This window comes from Convolutriloba macropyga, chromosome 15 (assembly GCF_964194025.1).
Source record: "Convolutriloba macropyga chromosome 15, txConMacr16.3, whole genome shotgun sequence".
NCBI lineage: Eukaryota > Metazoa > Xenacoelomorpha > Acoela > Convolutidae > Convolutriloba > Convolutriloba macropyga.
This window is the reverse complement of record NC_134482.1, coordinates 6976312-7003391: the sequence shown is the minus strand read 5'-3', so window position 1 is coordinate 7003391 and position 27080 is coordinate 6976312. Positions and strand designations below refer to the sequence as shown.

At 36.2% G+C, this 27080-nt stretch overlaps 1 protein-coding gene across 1 annotated transcript in view; it reads left to right on the top strand.

The window, feature by feature from the left end:
• The window catches only part of LOC142354758 (peptidylglycine alpha-amidating monooxygenase-like), a 40427-nt gene extending 26263 nt beyond the window's left edge, over positions 1-14164 (top strand). The window contains exons 3-4 of the mRNA XM_075407140.1: positions 3836-4037; positions 13436-14164. Coding sequence (XP_075263255.1) covers positions 3836-4037; positions 13436-14041 — 808 coding nt within the window. The 3' untranslated portion in view covers positions 14042-14164. The remainder of the gene's footprint in view (positions 1-3835; positions 4038-13435) is intronic.
• Positions 14165-27080: the final 12916 nt, after the last annotated feature.

Sequence of the window (27080 nt, the reverse complement as noted above, 5' to 3'; positions counted from 1 at the left end):
CGCGGTGCTCATGGCGCATATTTAGTTGATGTATCAGCTTTTTGATGTTGATCGGTTCTATTTTCCTCTGTTTTTCAACCACGCGGCATTTCTACCATTCAATTATATGCGAGCTACCACAACGTTCACCGGGGGAACTTTTCACCGGGGGAACTTTTCACTTGTCTCACAGGGGAAATTTTCTTTTCAAGCTCCAGAATTCTAGTGATAAAATTTCGGCTGGTTTGGCCAACATAGAAGCAAATACAACTATTACATTAAAAAATATTTACCATATTTGATTTCATATTTTTATTAAAAGAGGATTTCAGGGGGGCAAGCAGAGTCTTAATTATTTGTTTTGAAAATGATTTGGATATCACGCAATTTTTTCAGTTTACTTTCAGAAATTTGAATGATGTTTCCTCTGTATTGAAAAACAAACTTCTGTTTAAGCTTATTTTTGTTGAGACTTATTATTGTGTTAAATGTTGTTTTTTGGGAGCTTTGGTGTAACCTTGTCATTCGTGACTAAGTGATCGTGTCTCATTAACAATAATGGAAGACCACTCAGTTGGATGCTGTATTTCAGTCCAGATATTTTGATTTTTCTTATGATTTACGTCAGAGGATTTACAGTCAATTGTTGCATTGAAACCTTATGTAGCGTCCTCTGATTTACATTTTTTTTTATGTTGTATTGGTGCACAGCTACGCCAAATTGTATTATGCCGGTATCAGTCAATTTTTGGACAAAATTGACATTTAACTTTTTTCGTCGGTTACGTTTACGTTCTGTTGCAAGAATGTCAGGTCTTCATCACATTGGGTGTCTCAAGAATGAATGGTAGGTTTTTGTCAAGAGAATTTGCATACTCAAGGTAATTTAGAGAGTTCCCCTTGACAGTTCACACCGTGTCATCCACAAATCTCTTGAATAATTTTTATTTAAATGTGTCCTCTGTTGTACCTTCTATATCACAATAGGAACAGATCCGTACAATTTTCTGCATGTTTATATGCTCTTGCTGAAGGGATAAGCAGGTAGCGCCCAGTGGGCATTAAGTTTTTCAGCTGACTAGTCTCCAAGTATGCAATTCACAGAAACTGTTTTGGAGACGTTTAGTTAAAACACCCACGTGCACATTTTGAAATGCCGAAAGTCTGCAGTTCCAGAGGTTGCTACTTAGCCAGAAGTTGAATTTTGTTGACTTTCGTCATTTTAAAACGTGCGCATTTCGTGTTTCAAGCATGGTTAAATGACTCTGCAAAAGTCACTTCGAAATTCTACTTTAAGATCTCGAACCGCTTAGCGTTTCTCGATAAACGCCAGAAGTTCTCAGTGACTTCAAGCAGAGGCACTTAACCATTACTTAAGATGAGAACGGCGGTTCTTGAGGGTTGAAGAACCCCCCACCCCACCGTTGCCCCCTCCCAATCATTAGTCCCCGGTGCACCGTGGCTAGCTACTGGTGAAGCCAACCACTTGACGGTCGTTTGAGAGCATTTCGCCCGATGTTCTTCGGTTATGTTCACGTTTCATTTACTTGTATTTTCATCATATCAAAACTCTGATCAGTAGTTTTCACGGTTCAATTTCTTGTATTTTTAATCATATCAAAATTCTGTTCAGTAGTTATCATGGTTCATGTTCTTGTATTTATTATCATATCAAAACCCGGAAGTTTATTTAAATGAGATTTAACTTATATTATCATATCAAAACTCAGAGATTTATTTAATGAGCTGCTCTCTTCCATTTCGAACGAGGAAATATTCGTTTTATTGAAATTTTCGGAAACAATGAGGAACAATTAGTATTCTTTTCTTTTGTTTAAACAAGTAAATTGAAAATATAACCCAGGGGTTAAATATTACAAGTTTAAAATTATTACGAAATTTTTCAAATGTCAAGAGTGTTGAAACCGAGCAAAGTTTGAATTGAAATGTCCATAATTAACAATAGTTTATTTTTGCCTTGAGCTCGCCACGAACAACAGGCGTTAGCTTTAATTCAAAACTTCGTTAGTAAATTTTTCTTTCTCTCAGTTGCAGCAAATGAAGTTGCGCAACAAGCCGAAGATTAAATAATTTTAACTGCGAGTGTTTTTATATATATTAAAAAATTAATGAAAGAACCATTTTGTCAAAAAATCCTCAATCGACTTATATAAAACACTTATTAACTGGATTTATAAATATATATATATATATATATATATATATATATATATATGTATATATATTTATACATACATATATATATTTTTATATATATATATATATTTATATATATATATATATATATATATATATAATATATAATATATATATATACATATATATATATATATATATATATATATATATACATATATATATCTTACACTTATATATACAAAATTACTACAATGTTAAAAGTCAAAATTAGTGGTTCCGTTTTTTAAAGTTAAAAATAACTTTGGAAGCCGCCAACGTTCCTTTTCAACGGTACAAGTTTGAATTGTTAGAGCAGATGCTGTTTTAACCTGCGTTTAAACTTTGGGCGTGATCTTATAGTCAGGACTTCACACGGAAGTTTGTTCCATTTTTGGATGCTTCTTTTTTGTAATGATCGACTGTTCGACCTTAGGAGAATTAGCTGTTCATTTCTGTTGTTTTTTCTTACTAAGACAATACCACTTAGAAAAAACTCTCGGCGCCGTCTGATTTCAATAATGAAATATCATTCCTAAGTTTTGAAACACTCATATGGCATGGCTTATTGAAAGTTCTGCAGGCAAAATGTCAGATTTTACTAAGAGATCTGTAGACCTCTCAAACTTTTTTCTCATATAGCAAACTTTAATTCCCCAATTGATTCGTCGATTAATTCGCTGCATTGCAGAGAAATTCAAGTTCTGAAAAAAATAAAGCTCTGAATGTTAAATGAGAAAAAACTAGGGATTTGAATAGTATCAATCGTGCTTTCAGAGGTAACTGATAACGTAAAAGGTATATGGATCTAGGTGGCCGCCGTATTGGCCGACAGGGCGTTTAGCGGACAACCGAAAAATGAAAATTTAACCGACAATTTAAGTAAAATGAGCAATTAAACTTATTCTGAAGCTGTGATTGGCCAATTTAAAACACTATTTCGTAAGCGGACAAATATACCGCAGTTATTTCATCAACTAGAGTAACGAAGGTCTATCCGTGGTCGGACCGTATTTTAACGCATCTGGCCATGCCTCGCGGGCCATGGCCATGCCTCAGCGGCCCGTGGGACTTGATATGAATCTATCACAACCGAACGCCCTTTCGGCCAATTTTCCTAGCACCATGGATCTAATCGCTGTGGCCATATTTCATAGGACTTTGTTGAGTTGTACATGAAAATTTAATTGAGAATCAATCATTATACCCAAGCATCTGCAGTGACTTTGTGGTTTAATTTCTTGTCCCCGAAAGAGCAATGTTTAACAATTTCTTAGTTGGTCGTGTTTGTTCGCCTAGTTTGTCAAAACTAAAAACAGTTTTTGTCTATATGCAGATTCATTTGAAAGAATATCAGCAAGGAGTAGAATACGTTTGAAACCCGTGTGAATAGATTGTGAAACGGGCGATTTCAAACGTTTGAATCCAAGCATACCCACCACTTCCTACGTTGTTAACCTGACAAATCGATGATTTTCGTTTTTTTTTTAAAAACAAACACTCCATTTCGCAGCAATATTAAGTTCATAAGCTAGCTCACCGAACATTTCAAATATTTTTGTGGATATTCTTCGGTCTTTGGGACGATTAAGATCTAGTGTTTGGTCGTGGCTTCTCCTCCAGGAGAGTTTTTCAGAACGAACTGCTGCTACTATTTCAGAGAAAACACAAATGCCACTTTTCACAACAACTATATACGGAACACTGAAACGATAGCAGTCGACACCATTGTCAGATGCACCGTGGTCACCGGTAAATGCGACCAGTCTCTGGGCAAGGACCTATTCCTGCTGCCACATGCAATCAGTGTATCACCTGTCAATAAAAACCAACTCCTCCTCACAGACGTCGGGAGACATCAGGTAGTATTTCAGATGTTTTTTTTTTTCAACTTTGAAACTTGTAAACTAAATTAACTGCGTGGTTATGATACAATTTCACATCAGGGCTCGAGGAAATTGCAGCGAAGAATTGTTAAGAGTGGGCACAATTGAAATCTGCTTTTATTACACGGTTATTTGACCCTAAATGAACCTTCATCTTGTGAGTATGTGACAACAATATGTCATATGTGAGTAAGTATTGCGATGCATAGCGGTATGGTTTCTAAGAACCTTAAATGGCTTTGTTAATGGTTTGCAAATGCTTTGTTAGTGGAGTCCATACACGATCGATAGGAAACGAGTGGCAAACAGATGGAACCAATAATTTCATTTATGGTCTTTCTTATGGTTTACAAGAACCATTTACTGTATTATATATGGTTTCCAAGAACCATTTATTGTTGGGTTTATAGTTTCTAGGAACCATTTATGGCCGGTAAGATGGTTCTCAAGAACAATTTAGGTTTCAGTCTTTAATTGGTGGCACGTTATGAACAAAGCCAGCAAAAGCCAATTTTTTGAGTAATAAGAACCGTTGATGGTCAGACATATAAATGGTTTACAAAAACCATTTTTGGTAGGGTTTATCGTTTCTGAGAAACATTTATGGCCGGTAACATGGTTCTCAAGGACATTCGTTCGTTCGTTTAATCGGCGGTGCGATATTCACTCTGCCAAAAAATCCACGCCTTTGAAAAACTAAGAACCGTTCATGGTCAGGCATTTGTTATCCAAGAACCAAATTTGGTCGAATGTTTTCCGAAAACTATTTATGGTAGGTTTAATGAATTCGAAGAACCATTTATTGCCGATAAGATGGTTTTCTGGAACCAGATGAAAACCGAAACCACGCATTCAAAATAAACCTCACTTCTAGGGAGCATAGAAAATGATGCCATGCACACAACTGCAACTGAAAAGCTTCATCAAGAAGTCAATAAAAGTCTCGTCTTTCATTTTTACGGCGAAAAAAAAAAGAAAAATGAGCATCGTACGACAAAACACAAACCGAGGCAACAGAATTATAGCTACACTCATTGGGGAGCTTCCGAGCTAAAAAAATAATCACAGCTAAAAACGAAAGTCACCAATTGGTTGAACTTTGGGCATATCACAACTGAGGTATAAGGATTTGCTACAACCAACAAATCGAGCAATACCTTGCATTTTGAACAATTTTTATTAGAAGAAAACGGAACAGTTTAACCGAAACGAAAAAATGAAACTAACATCTGCAACATATCTTGAACAAAGTATTCCAACAGAAGAAACAATAGTGTCTTTCAAAGCAAAGATTCAGTCGTGTTCGTTCATAGGAAGCAATATCACTGAGAAAGATTTGTTTGATGTGTTTATTGCCAAGTAATTGTTTTTCACAGAGTCCATTTTCGACCAAGTGCATTGTATCATGCGAACAATTTACTGAGTATTTTTGAATGTTAAGATCACAAACTTGAACTGAGAACACCATGAAGTGCTAATATCACGCAATCTTGAGAATAACAATAACTTTGAAACCACTGTCGATTGCTAAACTAATAACGCTTGTTGGTCCTCAAAAACTTCAGATTTAAAACTTACTCCCGTATCGTTCCCTTTTGCTAAAAATTTATAACTAATTATCTATTATCTATTAGTCTATACCTAAGTCAAAAAAGTTTTTCATAATGATTTTACTTGTACTATTTAAACCTTGTTCAGCTGGCTCATTGGAATAAATCTACCCCCTTATGCTCGGTTATTATTTGATGCTATTTGACCTAATCTTATTAACATAAGCTCATCTTTTATTATTTATTTTATTTAGCTTAAACTCTTCTGACTTATTTATAAGCTTCTCATTTTCTCTCACAGTTTATATCAGTTTAAGCTTAACATCTTATAAATATTTCTAATTTTTTCTATTCTAATTTCAACTAGCTCTTGTGCCAAGGCTACTCCTGCTCCCACTCCCCCACCTGCAACCTGCATAATACATTGCAACCTTTCAATTGTGTCTTTCTCTTGCGACGATCCAAATCAGGATACCATTTACTTGGAACTGTAGTGAATAGAACTCTTTTTTATTAGGAACTAATCCTATAGCGGCCGCCGCACAAATTGTATGAAAAACGTTAGTCACTATTCGGCTCATTCTTATCTGAGACAGCACTATAATGGTTTCAGAATGGAAATCCAGCAAAGGCAAAGCAGTCAAGTGCTTCGACCTTGCTATAAGAGGACTAAATCCTCATCGTTTACAGCGTAAGGCTTACCAAAAGTTAATTGAAGACCTCAGTAAAGATTGGAAAAAAATTAATGATTGCATAATTACAAACGCTCGTACTTTTGCTATAGCCACTGAGCTTACCAGATCTTCAGGGTTGAATAAACTTAAGTTAATTAAGAACAAAATCAACGTTCTTACTAAAGCTTTCAGGCTTTCGAAGGCAATGAAGTGAACGCAATTATTACCAAAAGACAAAGACAGGCCGACCTAATAGTAAGGGATTTTGTGATGATTGTTGTAAATGGTCATTCAATCTGTAGGTGAACAAAGAAACAAATAGATGATAGTGTTAATAAATTGACAAAAAATCAGTTGAACCAAGAAGACAAAATATGACATTCTCTAATAATTCTAAAAAGAATAATCCAAGCAACACGTGATATAATGGTTCTAGAACCTAGAACTGTCAACCAAGAGGTGATTACTCCTACTTAAAATAAGCCAAATTATCAACCACAACAAAGCACATCTTTCGGAAATTACGGCAGTAGATTCACTCAACCAAGAGAACAAACAGTCCCTCAACACAATACATAGAAATTATGAGCCAAATTATGAACAAATACAACCACAAGAAAATCAACAAGGAGCTAGCTTCTATAAACCATTTAGAGATAACAATCTTCAACAAGAGAATCAAGGCCTAACAACAATTGAGACAATTAAGTTTCGTTGAAGGACACGATGATTACGTAAGTGCCATAACTGGTTTCCGTCCATTAAACTATTAAAGTCTCCGATTTAAAGTAAGTAGTACTAAATCAAGAGTTTCTCTCCACTTGCATCAGTTTGCCACCGGAGACGCAAAAACAACAGTGGTTTAAAAGTAGAATTCATGGTTGACCCAGGATCAACTAGAACTATCATCAATCACCCTACATACCTTGCCCTCGCTATGGTAAACCCTGGACAAAACTTGCATCTACAAAGTGGAAATCTTGTTTCGAACCGACGGTAAATATACAGTCCCACAAGTAAAGCTTTGAGCGGTCATTTTTTCTACAACAGAAAAGTACCCACTTGCAGAAACAAAAGCCTACCAGCAACATTGTTTCCCCCACAATGTTATTTCATGGTGCATGATAAGCTTCAAAATGTGAATAAGTCTTTCTGAACATTCTTTGCCAAAATCTGAAGAGTTTTTACCATTGTTTACGGAGAATGAACAGTCATCCAATGCAATTAAACAGAGTAGTCATAGGATATGCTGTGTGATATCTGATAAACTTCTAAAAAGTTACATCAAAAATTGTGCTGAGTTTACAAATGAAATACTATATGACAGCCAAGATTATATCAATTGCTGCATATTAGGGAAAGCCGATTTGACATGGTACTTGTATTCGTTACCTAGAGTTTCATATGCAATCTATATATGAGTAATCCATGCCTATAGAGCCTACAGTATCAACTTATTCAGAATTGAGAAAGGGGTTTTTGAAACATCGTATCTAAATGAATTCCTTCATTGAAGGACTATTAAAGTATGAACAGCAAGACTAGCAAAATAATCTTTTATGGACAAGATAAAAAATTGGTATGTAATCTGATCACTCAAGCTAAACATTTGAAGAAACCAACGGATACAAGTAACAGATTCAAGTAACTCTAGTTGGCCACTTGAACCACTCAACATCTTAATGACTAGAATAATTGGAATTTTTTTCAAAAGTAGTGATTTATCATCTGCTTACAATCAAGTCTAGAAAACTGAGGATAACCTATAAGTTTTTCTTTTAGATAGACAATACACCTATCAAGTAGGTTTTCGTTCTCAAACTAATTTTTTATGGTAATATTTATGGTCTCAAACTTCAGAAACTGATTCGATTTGCGTTCAACCACCTTAACAAACGTAAATAAGCAATCACTTACATAGATGATACTTTATTACACGCATGGATGTTTACAATAGTAAGAGAGTATCGCTCATTGCCTAGAAAAGCAAACCTTCAAGGAGCCCTGAGACTCTGTCATGTTATATCTAAAGTCAGATTATCTCCTATTGCTTTGCGCTTTAATGATCAAAAACAATTTTTAAGTTAAGGATTGATGGGTATCTATCATACCTATGTTTCAAGCTTTTTCGTGAAAAACCCTCTTACCTGAGTAAGGATATTGTACTATTCAAGTGGATACCAAAACACGAAAAGATGTTCACAGACCTTAAGAAAAGATTGTTACGATAATTCAATCGCATTTCCCTCAATTTACTACTCTTTGTGTTCTTATACCAGATTTTCCTGATAGCACACTTATGATTTCAACAGATTCATGAGTCTTTGATAAAACTGATTGAAGTGTGTCCCCCAACATAGAGAACTATGCGGAATAATATATGCTCTACAAACATAGGAATTTAATGTCATGAACTCTTTTCCAATCTATGTCTATTTTGACCATAGACCAATCCTATTTCTTTGGTCACGACACAAAAAAATGCCTGATCGTTTTGTTAAGTATCAAGTAGTGGTAACTAAGTTGCACCAGACTACATAAATAAACACCTTTGTGCTATACACATTTTGTCTGATTGTTTTCGCTAAAGTATTCAAATCAATAGAGTAGAAAATAACGTCAGAGATATCTAGTGATCGTGGTAGCCAATATTAATCAGAAATAGTGGGAATAACTGAAATAAGTGATTATAATGATGACCAAGATTGGTTAGATCTTGTAGAAGGAAATTTTAATTATTCTTTATATGAACAGTTAGAATCAGCTTAAGATTATTTTGTAATTACAAATTTAACAAAATTATCGATCCAAAAGCTTTCCAACAAATCCTAAAGATTCTCATACAGATACACTACTTTTAATAGCTGAGGTTACAGAATTTGCAAAAAAATGCGATTTTTGATAGACTTTATTCTTGTGAGGAACAAGTCAATGGCTGTGTGATGAAGAAATTGGAAATTTGCTGAAACTAGGCAAAGCTCCTGAAAAGTACTGACATTTTAGCAATCCCAAGCTCTACATGCTATTAGAAATAATTTCAACTCGCTATTCTTAGAGACTCAATGATTTACTTTTAAATCAACCTTGTGAAGACTGGTCATACAATTTCGAATATCTGCAAATACTATACTTATAATACTTAGAGGACGAATCGTTCAAGCTCCTCTTCACGAGGAGAATAGAAAACAAGAAATTTAAATTCTTAGCAACGAGCTCAATCATTGAAATCATTATAGGAATAATTCCTCTATCTTGTCCTCAAACAATAGGATGCATACATAAGAAAACTGACTTCATTATTAGCAATGGCTCAATTTAGAATATTAAAAAATAAGGCGACTAATTGCGAAGTACCCTCAAAAAAATACACGTGGATTTGAATAAGGGTAGATAATACTTGATTATTGGGAACTGTTTTCTTTCCCTAACAAACTGACACCAGTCGTTCAGAAGGAACCTTCAAGTGGTTGGCCTAGTTAACTTACACTACACAACTTCTAAACCACAATCCGGAGTAAAAACAACTCAATCGACTAACATCTTCAGTACTACCCTTAACTCATTTGACTCTCTCTCTCTCTCTCTCTCTCTCTCTCTCTCTCTCTCTACAACTTTTGTTTCATTATTCAAGGTTGCAGCCATACAAAATCAAGAAAGTACAGGTCAGTTCTGGCCCAGCAACAGTGATTACATTATCTAGAAGTAAATATAACCAGGACAAGCAATACTATACTCAAAACAGTTAGACGCCCAAACTCATACTCAAACACTACAACCCCTCAATCAAATAATAATCTTTGAAATCTGCAAACTACACAACTACCCCCATCAATCCCGCCTGCAAAAGAACATGACGTTGAAATTTAAGCAAAAAACCCCGGCCTTAGTGGACATCCAAATAATTAGTTTTCATCTACCAGTTGCAACCAACATCAATAGATTCAACCAATTTGGTTAGTTCACACTAAAAAAGTATTATCTACTTACTAAGCATAAATTGAATGGACTAACAATAAAATTCCCGTTTGATAATTTTACAGCTAAAATTGTTCCTCAGCTTGGTACATTTACTTATTAAGTACAACAAAATGTTCTATCAGAAAGACAACGCTCTCAATAACTAGAGCAACGAATCACCGAATTCAACTGCAGGTATTAAATCTGAGGCATCAACTGCACACCCTCCGCTCATCACGTTGAGGACTCAGTGCATAGAACAAATAAACTTGTAGTTGTTAATGCTCAGTATATTCTTGATTCCTTCTTCTTCGCCGTCGGTGAAGAAAGTTGTTCCTTTGACTTACTTGTTGTCTTAAAATTTCAAAACTCTTATCCTCGAAATACGAATTTAGTTGATTCACTATTTGCGTCATCAGAAACTATCCCTGACATAAACTGTGAAACAAATCTGTATTTTTATTTCATTTGAACCCTCAGGAGATACAATAGTTATTAATTTCATTATTCACAATTTTGTTATTCTTTGCATCTCGACTAGATGTCTGATCTATCTGTTAATCTTAAATATATGGAAACTTGTGGGCTTGCTCATTTTCTTCAATCACCAACTTACACCTTCGAAAGCGTTCCTAGTTGGAAACAAGTTTTGTTCTCCAACTTCAGTCCACAGGACATTGGAATTGAAAGAAATTATTCTATTTCTACAGGCAGTAACGGTAATGAAGGTGTATTTTGTTTCCACTAGACCAACCACCAGGTTAAAGATTACGACTTGTATTTAAACTCATCCATGCTGAATGCATTTCTCATCTCACTACCTTAGAATTTTGACCGTTCACCGTTATAGAATAATTTTCTTCAATCACAATCTATTACACCTTCAAAAGCGTTCCTAGTTGGAAACAAGTTTTGTTCTCCAACTTCAATCCACAGGACATTCGAATTGAAAGAAATTATTCTTTTTCTACAGGCAGTAACGGTAATAAAGGTGTAGTTTGTTTCCACTAGACCAACCACCAGGTTAAAGAATTTGACTTGTATTTAAACTCATCCATGCGGAATGCATTTCTCATCTCACTACCTTAGAATTTTGACCGTTCACCTATATAGAATAATTTTCTTTCAATCACAATCTATTACACCTTCAAAAGCGTTCCTAGTTGGAAACAAGTTTTGTTCTCCAACTTCAGTCCACAGGACATTGGAATTGAAAGAAATTATTCTATTTCTACAGGCAGTAACGGTAATGAAGGTGTATTTTGTTTCCACTAGACCAACCACCAGGTTAAAGAATACGACTTGTATTTAAACTCATCCATGCTGAATGCATTTCTCATCTCACTACCTTAGAATTTTGACCGTTCACCGTTATAGAATAATTTTCTTCAATCACAATCTATTACACCTTCAAAAGCGTTCCTAGTTGGAAACAAGTTTTGTTCTCCAACTTCAATCCACAGGACATTCGAATTGAAAGAAATTATTCTTTTTCTACAGGCAGTAACGGTAATAAAGGTGTAGTTTGTTTCCACTAGACCAACCACCAGGTTAAAGAATTTGACTTGTATTTAAACTCATCCATGCGGAATGCATTTCTCATCTCACTACCTTAGAATTTTGACCGTTCACCTATATAGAATAATTTTCTTCAATCACAATCTATTACACCTTCAAAAGCGTTCCTAGTTGGAAACAAGTTTTGTTCTCCAACTTCAATCCACAGGACATTCGAATAGAAAGAAATTATTCTTTTTCTACAGGCAGTAACGGTAATAAAGGTGTAGTTTGTTTCCACTAGACCAACCACCAGGTTAAAGAATACGACTTGTATTTAAACTCATCCATGCTGAATGCATTTCTTATCTCACTACATTAGAATTTTGACCGTTCACCTATATAGATTAATTTTTGCCATTACAAAATTGCAAATTTTGTTTTTCGTGACACCACGATTTCCATCCCGGTTGATATTTAGAAAACTTTATCTCTTTCACTCGCCATATGTTTTGTATGGTAGTCATTATCATTATTCCAAACGTTAAATTAAAAACGTTATGCAAATTTTGTAAAAACGACTTATGATTAAGAGTTCTGATCTCCTTCAAATGATTAAGAGTTCTGATCTCCTTCAACCGCCATATACGGCTAATTGTATCCATCTTGCCAATTGTTATTAACACAAACTCTCAAACATATTGATTTTGCTTGGATAATTACCTCCAAACAATTTCTTTTTATAATAATTTTTCTTATTAAGTCTAACTTATGTTATTCTGAATTTCAATGCAAAGTTTTTGAATTCATGAAGATTTTAAGCTGAATGAAATTATTATTTACTTTGAAATGATTATTGAAACCAGAATCTCTAATCCCTTACTGCGTAATCAGAAAGGCGAAGAAACATTGATTATTACTCCGTTGATCTATAGCTTTGAAACTTTTTACGAATAGATTATTTCTGACAGCTAACCTGAATAAAGATTTGAAGTCATAATACTTCAGCTTGTGCTATATTAACCTTAGTTAGTCATTAGAGTAAATCGAACCCTTCACGCTCGGTTCACAGTTCATGCTATTTATAAACCTATTAATTCATATTTGCATTTAACTTTCTTCAACAATTAACTATACACCAAGAGTAGAACTAGGGGTTAAACTCTCAAGTTATACATGTGGTCCAGCAAGTAACTCCGGCGTTTAAGTATCTATAGTACGGACCAGCAGTATAAAAACGAACTGGGCAAGTTCAATGTTCTCATTTCTTAGCAACCATATATATGAACAAAAACTATTATGGTTCGAACTTGTCAGTCCAAGTAGTTATGATCTTTGATATTGTTGCAATTCAATCTATAAATTCCGGTATCCATTTTATCTATAAACTCTATTATATCTACAAACTCTTAGAACTCTTAATCGCTGGTTAATTTTATCAAATAAGGGGGGCTCTGTAATGTAAGTGATTCACGCGAGGTTGATAAAAACATCCAGCAACTATATATGGCACCACGTAGCCAAAAATTGCTTGAACGCTTGGATATGGCTCCAACTAAGTTGGGTCAACCCGTAGAATTAGGGAGCCATCTATATTAATTTTTAAGTAATTATATCATCCAATTAATCCTCATTTCCTTCATTCTTTCCTCGAGAGATGAACTAAGGAGAAACTTATCGATGTTAAATTTTTTAGGTGAGCGCAATTAACATCAAAACGGGTGTCGAAGAATTTACTCTGGGAACATACGGGATTCCAATTCAAGGCGATGAGCCACACCATTTTTGCAAACCCACAAATGCCAAAATAGATCCTGTAACTGGTCAAATATTCGTTTCGGATGGCTACTGCAATGCTCGAGTTGCAGTTTTTGACAAGAATCGAAATTATAGAACTTCGATTAAAGGTTGCGGGGGATCAGATTTGCGCGTACCTCACGATTTAGCGACCGACGCAACAAATAGGATTTTATACGTTGCAGATCGTGAAAACAACAGAATATGCGTTTACAGTATAAATGCGAACTTATTTGGCATTGAAGTAGACGTAATCAAACGAAGCGGTGCTGAATTTGCCCTCAATTTCAACCCGGGATTTATTTACACTGCCGAACGGGTTGCTCCTCCAAATTCTAGAAATTATGGCTCCGTTATAAATCTGAGATCAGAAAAAGAAGAAGTTCTTGAATTTGAGGATCCAGACTTGACAGCACCTCACGGCATTTCAGTTTGGGGGAACCGAGTCATTTTGATAGCCGATTTGAATTACCCGGGAAAAATACTCAAATTTCTTAGGTTGTAGTCTTTAGGATGTAGATAAAAACAGAACCAATTAGATTTATAATGAAATGAGTGTTTTAAAAAGCTGTTTTCATCTTCAACGGCAGATTTGATATGAACAATAAAGAAACTCTGTTACCTATAATCTCCATTTTTATCAAAAGATCAGTTTGAACATTTGATTTTGAGGGCCTAGACTACGCATAACAACCCAGTTCGAGGTGTGCGCTCGAAATCGCCCTGGTCCAGACCATTTCGAGTGCACGCCCGTCCATTGTGCGCTCGAAATTGCAGGGCCGTTCAAGCGCACTTGAGTTTTATCATCAAGCGCACTTAAGTTGAGCGCACATCTCGACCTGGGAATATTGCTCAACAACTCAAAAAATATTAACATTAATGAGAATTGTTCCAAAAAGTTTCCAAAAGATTGAAACAATTCTTGTTTAATCTAATATACAACAATTTCTGAAATCCAAAATTTTCTTATCACTGAAACGTGTTGTTTGAAAAGATGGGGGCAATTAACTAACAGCCAGCCAACCTTTATGCTCTAGGTCTCCTGGACCGAAATTCAAGTCTATATCAGTAAGAGTCAAGTCTAAATACAAGATCTATTTGGTCTTTGAGTACTGGGCAAGTATAATTTCAAGTCTGACACGTCTTGGCGAAGACTAGGATAACTTTTGCTAGTTGATTTATTTTAAACCAGTTTCACGGGGTGCTCGCACAGCGATCCGAAACGATAAATTGATTTTCCCGGGTGTCATGGGAGGTCTCATTAATGGGTTTTGAGCAATTTTGAGTCGCTTTACAGCCGTCTCAGCCAGTTTGTGGCGCGAATTTCTCCAAAATTGACTGAATTTGTCGCATATCTCTGATTTTTATTCTATGTCTCACATTTCCAACCAACGAATGATCAAGAAGCAAACCGCTGTGAAGGTTCCATTGTTGTCAAGGGGCCACAATTAGACTCGCCAAGTTTGAAAACTGATTTGGTCATACCTGTGAATCAGTAAGAAATTGAGACATGTAATCAAGACTTGCCCAGTATTGAAATTAACTTGCGACTAAGTGTGTGTGTGTGTGTGTGTGTGTGTGTGTGTGTGTGTGTGTGTGTGTGTGTGTGTGTGTGATCCCCGTCATTGATTGGGGGGCTGTTGAGCCGCGACAGCTACAAATTCGGTGACTTTCTCGGGTTCGTTTTGGATTACTGTGGGGTCTTGTGATATGCCCATCTTCTTTCGTTGATTCTTCCAGTTAGGACAGCGTAGCAGCCAGTGTTCTGTGTCCTCATCTTCTAGTCCGCAGTGTGTACAAGTCGCAGTTTCGGCTCTTCCATGTCTAGCTCTTGTAGCTTGCAGAAAAGGCGCTCGGTTCAGTCGTAGGCAATGCAGATCAACTTCTTGTGCTCTGGTTCTGTTTTCCTTGACCTTCAGCGGCTGTCCAGCGGTTAGGCGTCTATGAGGGTGGTCTGGCGGGACACGCTTGTTATAGTCGTCCAGTCTTCTTTCTTCTCTTTGCATGTTGATGTCTTCCCGTATCTCTCTTCCTGGTTTGCAAATGCTTAGGCGATCCATGGCTCGCGATCTCCAGTCTGTCCGCCACCGTGCGTCGCCCCTGGCGCGAAGCCTTCTGGGCACTTCCTTGTCCGCAACCTGTTTGAGGGGGTGATCGTCGGGAGCTTTTTGACACTTGTCGAGGAGTTTTGCTGCCTTGTCCTCTCCGTCCTGTGTCAGACTGTTTTAGCTCGGCTTCTGCACATGTTTGAACTGATGGGGATCCTCTTGGGGCACCGACTATTACTCTTGCTGCTTGGTTGTTGCACGTTTCCAGTTTTTCGGTTTGCGCAGCCGATAGAAACATTCTCCATACTTCGAAGGCGTAGGCTCCTCCGGGTCTTATGTAACTTCTGTAGAGGCGTCTCAGATCGGTTGCCTTTAGACCCCAGTCTCTCCCAGTCAGTGCTCTGAGTATCTGAATCCTCCTCGTCAGATTCTTTTTGGCAGCGCTCGCGTGGTCCGTGAAACGTAGTTGGCTGTCGATTTCCACTCCGAGAATCTCCGTCTTCTTTTCGTATGGGACGCTTTCGTTGATTCGTTGAGCATCTTCAGATCTGGAGTTACTTTGCCAGCTGTCTCTCTGGGGTCCACGCTAATAACCATTGCGGCCGTTTTGTCCACTGCTATTTCTACATAGTTCTTTCTCGACCACTCCGTTACCGAATCCAGTGCTTTCTGCATCCCAGTCGCTGCATCTTCGGGCTTCCTTCCAGTGACTTGCAGGGTCAGGTCGTCTGCAAACTGGTTGACCATGACTTCCGGAGCTGAAGATTTTATAGCTTCGGGGAGATTCGAAGTGGACAAGCAATAGAGAAGAGACGAAAGGGGGCTCCCCTGAGGCATGCCCTGCGCGAACAGCTTTGGCTTGCTCTTCTCTTCGTTCCATCGAACTGCCGCTCGTCTGTCAGACAACCACGCTCTGAGCCATCTCAGACATCTGCCTCTCAAACCCAAGAGCGCGAGATCAAGCAGAAGTCCGTTTCTCCATACTCGGTCGAAAGCTGCTCGGAAGTCAACAGCTACTAGCAGGGTTCGTTTCTTTTCTTGTAGTGCATCCATGGCGCTTTGCACTATATTGGCAATGACATCAGTGGTTGATCTCTTTGGTTGGAAGCCGGCCTGTTCGTTGGGAACTATCTTGTTTCGCCAGGCCCAGTCGCTGATTCTCCACTGTACCATTGTCTCCATGCATTTGCTCACACAGGATAGGAGGGACACTGGTCTGTATGACTTGATCCTATCGGAAGGTTTCTTCTTCTTGAGAATTGGGACGATGAGTGCTGTCCTCCACGTGGAGCAGACTCGGCTCTCCTCCCAGCTACGGTTTATAAGATAGAGTAGGAATTGCTGACCGGCTTCTCCGAGGTGCTTCAGCATTAGGGGGTGTATCTCGTCTGGTCCTGCTGCTTTTGGTTTCATGTCACGTAGGACCTGTTTCAGCTCCGGAAGACTAAAAGGGGCGTTAACTCTGTCCTCGTTATCCTTTACGGCATCTCTGATAACCTCGTACGCCCTCTTTGTGTCTTCTCTGCGAACGAGATAACGACTTGTTGCAGCATAGCTTCTGCATGCAAAACTTGCTTTCTCCATATCTGAGCTGAGGTTCTTGCCATCTTCGTATATTGGTGTGTTGGGGAGCCTCTGTTTTCCTCGCCCATCCATCTCTCGTATCACATTCCAAACTCTTGAAGTGGGGTCCCTCGGGCTCAGTTCTGCGGCAAAATCTCTCCATGATTGCCTTTTGCTGTTCTCTACAACTTTTCGGAAGGCTATCACAGCTTCTTTTGCTCTTTCCTGTAGTTGAACATCTCCGGGGTGTTTGTGGACCTCGTTTTCGCAGCGGTTCATTTTTCTCTTTGCTGTCTCGCATTCGGGAGTCCACCACGGTTTGATGTTGCCTCTGGTTGTAACTGGAACGGATCCTTTGGCTGCGTCGAGGACTGCCGCCACGAAGTCCTTCTCCGCCTTTTCCAGGGACTCGCTAGGGGTTTGTCTGAGACTACTGCTTTCCTCTAGAATCCTGGTGAATTCGCCCCAGTCTGCTTTCTTGAAATTAAATTTCGGCCTGTTCCGCTGGACACTCGCTCTCTCAGTAGTCGCTATCAGAATTGGATAGTGGTCTGATCCAATTGATTCCAGGGTTGTCCAGTTGAAACAGTGCGCTCGGCTGGCGTGGACCACTGTTATGTCTGGTGCCGAGCCTCGTCCGACCTTGCTCATCCTTGTTGGTGCTCCGCTGTTAAGCAAACACATGCCTTTTGCTAGCATCCATTCGTCCACTTGGTCCCCTATTTCGTCTTCCTGATGGGACCGGTCCCAGCTCCCATGGGCGTTGATATCTGAGCAAATGACACAGTTTTTGTTGGTCGGCCACTTGTCTAGATAAGGGCTGGCATCTCTGTTGTCGGTAGCTCCAGTTTTTGCTGGTGGTCTGTAGACATTTGTTATCTCCATCCATCCTGTCTGGGTCCTTATCTTTACTGCTACTGACTCCAGGGCCGAGCCTGTTGGTGCCTTGATCGTCTCGATTTTCATACAGTCTATGCCGGGTCTGACAGCGATTGCTACTCCTCCTTGGGCTCTCTCGCCATCCGTGCTCTTCCGATGGATTTTTCTGTCTTCCCTGAACACGGTCCAATCTTTGTCTACTGGTACTTTCGCTGATTCGGTCAACTTAGTCTCCTGAAGTACCAGGACATCTGCGGCCGTGTCGTGCGTCAGTTTCTTTAGCGCTTTCTCCTTGCTCCTCCAACCATCGACGTTTAACTGCAGTATACGTATCCTCTTCGTGGTCCGTGGTTCGGGCCTTGGGAGGGGCGCTGGTTCGGGTGTGCATCCGCAATGCCACCTGTATTTGTCGTGTGCCTTCATCGTTTCTACGTCCCAGCCTAGGCATTTGCGGTGTATGTACCGCGTGCAGTCGACACACCGAATCGAGTAGTCTCTGTTGTTGATGTTGGCACCGCAGTAACCGCATGGCCATCTAGGTCCGGGGTTTTGCTCCACGTCTCCTGCAAGAAGAATCAGGCGTCTTGGATCAGCAGGTCCTCCAGGACGCCCAGCCAAAAACCCCGATTGGTCGCCGGATTTGCAGGCTGTCGCATCTGAATTGTGTAGAATTGGCGATATCCTTTCGGGTATCGGTATCGACCGCGACGTACACGCTCCACACTTGGTCGACTTGCGACTAAGTCCGGGTCCTGATAACATTAAGCTTTACTGTTTTCTTTTGTCTTAGATTTTTCTCTTATATTTTGCTAAATGATCATACCGAGATAATGAAAATTTTTCTGCGGTCTCAGTCTAACGAGCACCATCTTATTACAAAAGGGATTAATATAAGGCACAAATTAAAAGGGATAACTCAAATTCTGAAAACCAGAAAATTAGCGAATTGACTGAATTTTTCCAGCATAGTATGCATGAATTTACACCTGATAATACTCAGTTTATACATCAACAACAAGAGTCTGGTCCTTAAAAAAATTGTCATTTTGATTTTGTTCAATCTTTTGGTCACTTTCAAACACAAAACTTTAAAGCTTTTGGGTACTTATAACCATTTTAAGTGTTGTGTTTGAAAGATACCGAAAGATTGTGTTGCATGTTTCAGTAGCAACAAAAATTATCAAAATCAATCAAACCACTTAATTTAAATGAAATTTATTTTTCCTAGGTTAATCTATCGGACTTCAATGGCAAAGATTTCAATTTGAAGCCACCTTAGTTTCCAATGTGCATAATACGTTTTAGGAAAAGTGAGTATTTCGTGTAAAAAAATTATTTGTGGGTAGGAACTTTAAGTCCTTGGTATGTCGTTCAAAAGGTTTAGATATAACTGAGACAGAAAAATGGAGTGAAAATAAACAAACAGAAAACGCTAACCTTCAAACGGAAAAAGAAAATAATTTCTTGTCTTTTTTCCTTAAAACTCATATCCAAATATTTGAAAAAAATAGTACGATGTAGTTGTTTTGCTTAGAACTGGTTTGCCAAATCCAATTGAGTCCAATTGAACAACTGTAAAAATTCCTGTACACAAAATATAGGAAATAAATTTTCTGTAGAACGGACTAATCAAAATTGAATATCTTCTTTCACCTGAAAATTGTATATTGTGATTTTTATTGCCTTGGTTAGAAAGCAGGGCATCTATTTTGTAGGCTAGTCTTTTCAACAGAAGAAGCAATTGACAACCAATATAATTTACCCGATTAAAAAGAACGGTGAAAGAATTTTCTCTACAAGTTTAACTTTTCTAAATTTTGTCATTTATGCTTTCAACTGGGATACAAATGACTTTTTGTTCCGACACCCACTTAAGTGGGGAGGAGGAACTATATACTCAACTGGGTTTTTTTTCAGTCAATTTTGGCCGATCGATATATTCGGCGTAGAGAATTATGAGTGGTATCATTGAAAAGCCCGTCCAGCGTAGAATACAGAATTAAAAAGATTTTTCCGGTTTTCGTATTTTACAGGGAGTTATCGAGGTTTAAAGTTTTGTAAACATTTGACTGTTTTTGTTCACATTTTCAGTAAATTTTGCTAAACTTTGAAACAATTTCGCTAATATAGTTCCAAATAAGTTATAATTTTTAACGGCAGAGTGTTGCTGTTTTCAGAGAACCAAAGTGTTTTTATGGCTTTGAGGAAGAGTTTTATTAAAATTTAACTGAATTGTTGTCTTTTGCCTTCAATTGTCATTCTTTTGGCAGTCTGATTTTGAAGTTTAACCACTCAGAGATCTAAATTTCAACATTAAGAGGTGCAAGTGAACCTTTTCTATCCATGCGGTTTTTAATGTCTCTTTTGTTATTGAATGTATTTGTTTTAAGGAAATTTCTGTGATTTTTTGAACTTGTCATTCTTTTATATTATTTTAGTCAACATTTTGTTTATTCTCACTAAGTACAGGTCAATCTTTCCTCCGTATATAATACAAACTAATTTTGAGGCCGATTGTTTTAACAGAAGGTTTTCTTGCTTTTGGTACTACGAATTTTCATACAAAATTTTCTGATTTTTGTGTATAATTTCCAATTTTTGTTGTTGTTTTTGTTTCTTTTGTAAATTGTTACATTATTTAACAACCTAACTGAAAGAAGCTTTACAACTTTTGAAACTGAACATATTTTTGGCTTTCATAACATTTGGTTTGAAGGGCTGCGACACCGTTCTCTGGCAGAAATTGGTAGTTTTTTTATTTTTGCCCCTTATTTGTTGTTAATTTTTGTTGTCATGCGGCAAATTTTGTGTAATTAAAGGTCTCAGTGGCCAACTATAGATAAAAAAAATGAACTTAATAACTGATTTCGTTAAAAGCTATTGGATGTTTTGACTTTCGATTGAAATTTCTAAAAAAAAAGTGTAATAGTATTCTTCAACTTATCGCTTTTTGTTCTGGTTTGCGTTTTTTTTTGTATTATACAATGTTGTATCATTTTCATAAATTCGCCTCAATATTTACAGCTCTTTTTAGTGTTTTGTTGAATCAAACAATATTTTTCTTTTTTTGTTTAAACGTTTTAAATAATCTAAATCCACTCAAAGATCTAATTTTCAACATTAAGAGGTGCAAGTGAACCTTTTCTATCCATGCGGTTTTTAATGTCTCTTATGTTATTGAATGTATTTGTTTTAAGGAAATTTCTGTGATTTTTTGAACTGGTCAATTTTTTATATTATTTTAGTCAACATTTTGTTTATTCTCACTAAGTACAGGTCAATCTGTCCTCCGTATATAATACAAACTAATTTTTAGGCCGATTGTTTTAACAGAAGGTTTTCTTGCTTTTGGTACTACGAATTTTCATACAAAATTTTCTGATTTTTGTGTATAATTTCCAATTTTTGTTGTTGTTTTTGTTTCTTTTGTAAATTGTTACATTATTTAACCACTAACTGAAAGAAGCTTTACAACTTTTGAAACTGAACATATTTTTGGCTTTCATAACATTTGGTTTGAAGGGCTGCGACACCGTTCTCTGGCAGAAATTGTTAGTTTTTTTATTTTTGCCCCTTATTTGTTGTTAATTTTTGTTGTCATGCGGCAAATTTTGTGTAATTAAAGGTCTCAGTGGCCAACTATAGATAAAAAAAATGAACTTAATAACTGATTTCGTTAAAAGCTATTGGATGTTTTGACTTTCGATTGAAATTTCTAAAAAAAAAGTAATAGTATTCTTCAACTTATCGCTTTTTGTTCTGGTTTGCGTTTTTTTTTTGTATTATACAATGTTGTATCATTTTCATAAATTCGCCTCAATATTTACAGCTCTTTTTAGTGTTTTGTTGAATCAAACAATATTTTTCTTTTTTTGTTTAAACGGTTTAAATAATCTAAATCCACTCAAAGATCTAATTTTCAACATTAAGAGGTGCAAGTGAACCTTTTCTATCCATGCGGTTTTTAATGTCTCTTATGTTATTGAATGTATTTGTTTTAAGGAAATTTCTGTGATTTTTTGAACTGGTCAATTTTTTATATTATTTTAGTCAACATTTTGTTTATTCTCACTAAGTACAGGTCAATCTGTCCTCCGTATATAATACAAACTATTTTTGAGGCCGATTGTTTTAACAGAAGGTTTTCTTGCTTTTGGTACTACGAATTTTCATACAAAATTTTCTGATTTTTGTGTATAATTTCCAATTTTTGTTGTTGTTTTTGTTTCTTTTGTAAATTGTTACATTATTTAACCACTAACTGAAAGAAGCTTTACAACTTTTGAAACTGAACATATTTTTGGCTTTCATAACATTTGGTTTGAAGGGCTGCGACACCGTTCTCTGGCAGAAATTGTTAGTTTTTTTATTTTTGCCCCTTATTTGTTGTTAATTTTTGTTGTCATGCGGCAAATTTTGTGTAATTAAAGGTCTCAGTGGCCAACTATAGATAAAAAAAATGAACTCAATAAATGATTTCGTTAAAAGCTATTGGATGTTTTGACTTTCGATTGAAATTTCTAAAAAAAGTGTAATAGTATTCTTCAACTTATCGCTTTTTGTTCTGGTTTGCGTTTTTTTTTGTATTATACAATGTTGTATCATTTTCATAAACTCGCCTCAATATTTACAGCTCTTTTTAGTGTTTTGTGGAATCAAACAATATTTTTCTTTTTTTGTTTAAACGTTTTAAATGATCAAAATCCACTCAAAGATCTAATTTTCAACATTAAGAGGTGCAAGTGAACCTTTTCTATCCATGCGGTTTTTAATGTCTCTTATATTATTGAATGTATTTGTTTTAAGGAAATTTCTGTGATTTTTTGAACTTGTCAATTTTTTATATTATTTTAGTCAACATTTTGTTTATTTCACTAAGTACAGTTCAATCTTTCCTCCGTATATAATACAAACTAATTTTGAGGCCGATTGTTTTAACAGAAGGTTTTCTTGCTTTTGGTACTACGAATTTTCATACAAAATTTTCTGATTTTTGTGTATAATTTCCAATTTTTGTTGTTTTTGTTTCTTTTGTAAATTGTTACATTATTTAACAACCTAACTGAAAGAAGCTAAAACTTTTGAAACTGAACATATTTTTTGGCTTTCATAACATTTGGTTTGAAGGGCTGCGACACCGTTCTCTGGCAGAAATTGGTAGTTTTTTATTTTTGCCCCTTATTTGTTGTTAACTTTTGTTGTCATGCGCCAAATATTGTGTAATTAAAGGTCTCAGCGGCCAACTATAGATGAAAAAAATGAATTTAATAACTGATTTCGTTAAAAGCTATTGGATGTTTTGACTTTCGATTGAAATTTCTAAAAAAAAGTAATATTATTCTTCAACTGATCGCTTTGTTCTGGTTTGCGTTTTTTTTGTATTATACAATGTTGTATCATTTTCATAAATTCGTCTCAATATTTACAGCTCTTTTTAGTGTTTTGTTGAATCAAACAATATTTTTCTGTTGTTTAAACGTTTTAAATGATGTCTGCAGGACTTAGACAATTAGTTTCAGAAGAATTTTGTGAAGTTTAGATACATTTCAGATTTATGATTCTTTTTGTTGTCATTCTGTGATAGTCGTTTTACAAAAAGACATTGTGATGGTCAAAGGAGACGCAAATGAAGGTTTTATATTCTCGCGGTTAATATCTTATAAATTTAATGGCTTCAAAACTGGTTTCGTAAAGTTGTTTGTGAAACTTATTAGTTCAGCTTGTATTTAATGATATTTTATAGTCTTATGATTTAGTCTCATTGATAGCAGTCGCAATTAATTTTCCGAGTAGTTGCGAGACAAACTCTCTACTCTTTTAGTCGAAAGCTTTTGTTGGTTATGAATTTTGAAAATATTTGTTTTTAATAAAAAAAAGCGATAGTTTTTTGAGATCTGCCAATTTTCTTTCTGTTAAATTATAGCTAAGCATCTCTATATACAATTCACATCATTTATCTATTGAAATACAATTTGCTCATCATAACGGTTTTATTTTCCTCAAATGGTCTTTCTTCTTGGAACAACCAGTTTTCATAAAAGCAATTTTCGTGATTTGTTTATTTGCCCCTTTTTTGTAGGTTTTTGTTCTCTTTTGACAGTATCACAATAATGGGCGTCATTTAATTTACAAATTTTGTTACCTTCAAAAAATGCAAACGAAGATCTTAACTGTTTTTGGTGATCAGCTTAATATTTAATTGATGGGGGACATCGTTTTCGTGCATAATTTTTCGGGCAAATTTTTAGTTTTGGCCTGTACTTGTGGTTTTTTTTGTAGTCGTATGACATATCCTGGATAATGAAAGGCCTCAGTCGCTCTCTATTCAGGTATAAAAGACTCTCTCAATGATTTCATTTGAAGAGTAATGCTTCTAATCATTTCGAATTTAATTCTTTTTTAAAAAAAGCAGTGTTTTAATAAACTTTGCCTCTTTTTGCCAAGTGGCATTGAGGAAAAGTCCCGTATTTTGCTCCAAAAGTGCCGGTTATTCTTCTGAGTATAAATTTTATCTGAAGCCATTTGATTTGGTTATTAAAGGTTTTTCAAAAAAATGTACAAGGAGTTTTGGTCGTAATTAATATTTGTAACTACTTGATTTTTTTCGTCGTTTTTTATGGTAGTCATATTATGTTAGCCACAGGTCTCATAGGCCCTCTAGAGTAGATTGTTTTTTTCTTTTAGTAGATTGCTGAACGATATGTTGATATGTTAATTTTTTTTTATCACTTCCTCATTTCGTAGGCAATTAATTGAAAAATGTAGATGAGAGAACGCACATTTCCGAGCCTCCCTGTTAGAATAAATATTCGGGGAAAGAAAGAAAAAAAATTCTTACATATTCTTTGACCGTTGGGACATGAAGCTTGTTGGATCCTTGCGTTTTCTATTTGAACCAGAACCATGTACTCCAGGTTATTAAAGTATATTTTTGACTGATAGTTGAATTAGTTTCACATGGAAATTTTGAATCAACATCGGAATATTTCGGTTAAGAGAAAACGAAGAAAAAATTAAATTTTAAAAACTGTTTGGTTCTTCTCATCTGATAATTTGTTGGCGTTTGAAAATATATTTTCGAAATATCAAGCTTAAAGTTCAAACATGAATTCAACATACAGCGGAATCCACCAGCTTGAGTTTAATGATATACAAAAACGTCAGTGTATCAACTAAAAAACAAACTATTTTTTGTTTTGTAACGTAAACCTGGAGAAGTAGATCGTTGTCTTTGGTTCGCTTTAATTTTTAACATTCAAAATTGTGCGAATATGGGACACTTGCATCAAACATAGCTTGAAATTATCTTCTTAACAAGAGTTCTGAAATTTTTGATTATGGAGAGGTACTAAGCGTTGCTTTAGAAAATGCTTTAATTTGAGCTTCGAAAAATTGACAGTCATTACCCAGGTTATAGTCCAGACCCAAATTGATCTATGCTCAGACTATCCAGACTGAAATGACCTCTGATCAGACCTTCCAGACCAAAATGATCTCTCATCAGACTTTCCAGACCAAAAAATCCTCTGAGCAGACCGAACCCAGACCTTTGTCCAGACTATAGTGCGCTTATGATCAGACCCAAATTCAGACCATTGTCCAGACTATAAACAGACTATGATCAGACTTTCCAGACTAAAGTGACCGCTTTTCAGACCAAACCCAGACCTTTGTCCAGACTATAGTGCGTCTATGATCAGACCCAAATTCAGACCATTGTCCAGACTATAAACAGACTATGATCAGACTTTCCAGACCAAAGTGACCGCTTTTCAGACCAAACCCAGACCTTTGTCCAGACTATAGTGCGCCTATGATCAGACCCAAATTCAGACCACTGTCCAGACAATAAAAAGACTATAATGAGTCTATAGATCTGTTCAAACTAGAATAGCGAGAAACTTTTGACTACCCTGGACGTTTGTTGTAAAACTTCGTGCTACGCGCAGTCTTACGGGCTAACAAGAGTAGCCTTGTCAGTAGTTTATTGCCAGTTGATAAAAAAATCAGATTCCCTTGGGTATCTGACCACAGCCATAATGTTCTGTTCTTTTAATGTTATTATAAACAATGGAGCTCCAATGTTTATAAGAACACCATACGAACAAAACATATTATGTCTGTCTCGTTGTTATTTCATATCAGCTGCTCCTACTGCAAGAAGTGTGGCACTCGATGGCACTTAATGAGCAACAGGTTGCGAGATTTGTTACTGTACTGCTTCGAAGCACAATGTGATTATTATAAACAGTTTGAATTTCCAGTTTGATAAAAAGCAATACATGCAAACGAAGATTCTCAATATTAAATTTCAATTGTTTTGTGATCCAGATAGTTTGATAAAAAATATGATATGAAATTATTCGCATGGTGAATAGCTAAGTTCACAGGGTCCAGGGAAAATCCAGAGGAGCTTCTCCGGTTTTTCTCAGCTCACTGGAAAACGGAAACATGGTATCATTTATCGATCGATTCCAGCAAATTACAGGTGTTTATCTGTACCAGTGAGATCCATCAGGACATTAACTCTAATTTACTCAGAGGGTGCCCTCCCAGACAAAGCAGCTGGATATTGGTTATATGGACTCGGGGTCACGTAATAAATACCTGGAAAATTGAGGGGACTCGGAATTTTTACCTTATCAACTTGCCTAACTAACTTTAAAATAAACTTAATTTTTAATCTTTATTTTCAAGTTAAATTTTTGAGCATTTAAGTTCAACCTTGAAAACTTTTCAAAGTTGACCTTAAATGCTCATAATTTTACCTTAAAGGTAAAAATAACGGTATTGTTAATCTAAAAATCAAATACTTCTATAGTTAATTCAGGTAAAAGTTAAAATGAGCCCCCCAGTTTTTCAAGTATTGCCGAGGTAAAGTTGAGGTGAGTTAAAATTCGTTGAAGTAAGGCAAAATTACCTTGAAATTTCTTAGGTTTGTTAACATTTTGCCGGTATATATTTTATTTAGTGCCATCTATTTTTTTTTAAATTAACGGCCATCTATTTCGTTGGAGGACAGAAAATAGGTGGAATTATATTCTCTAGTCTTTA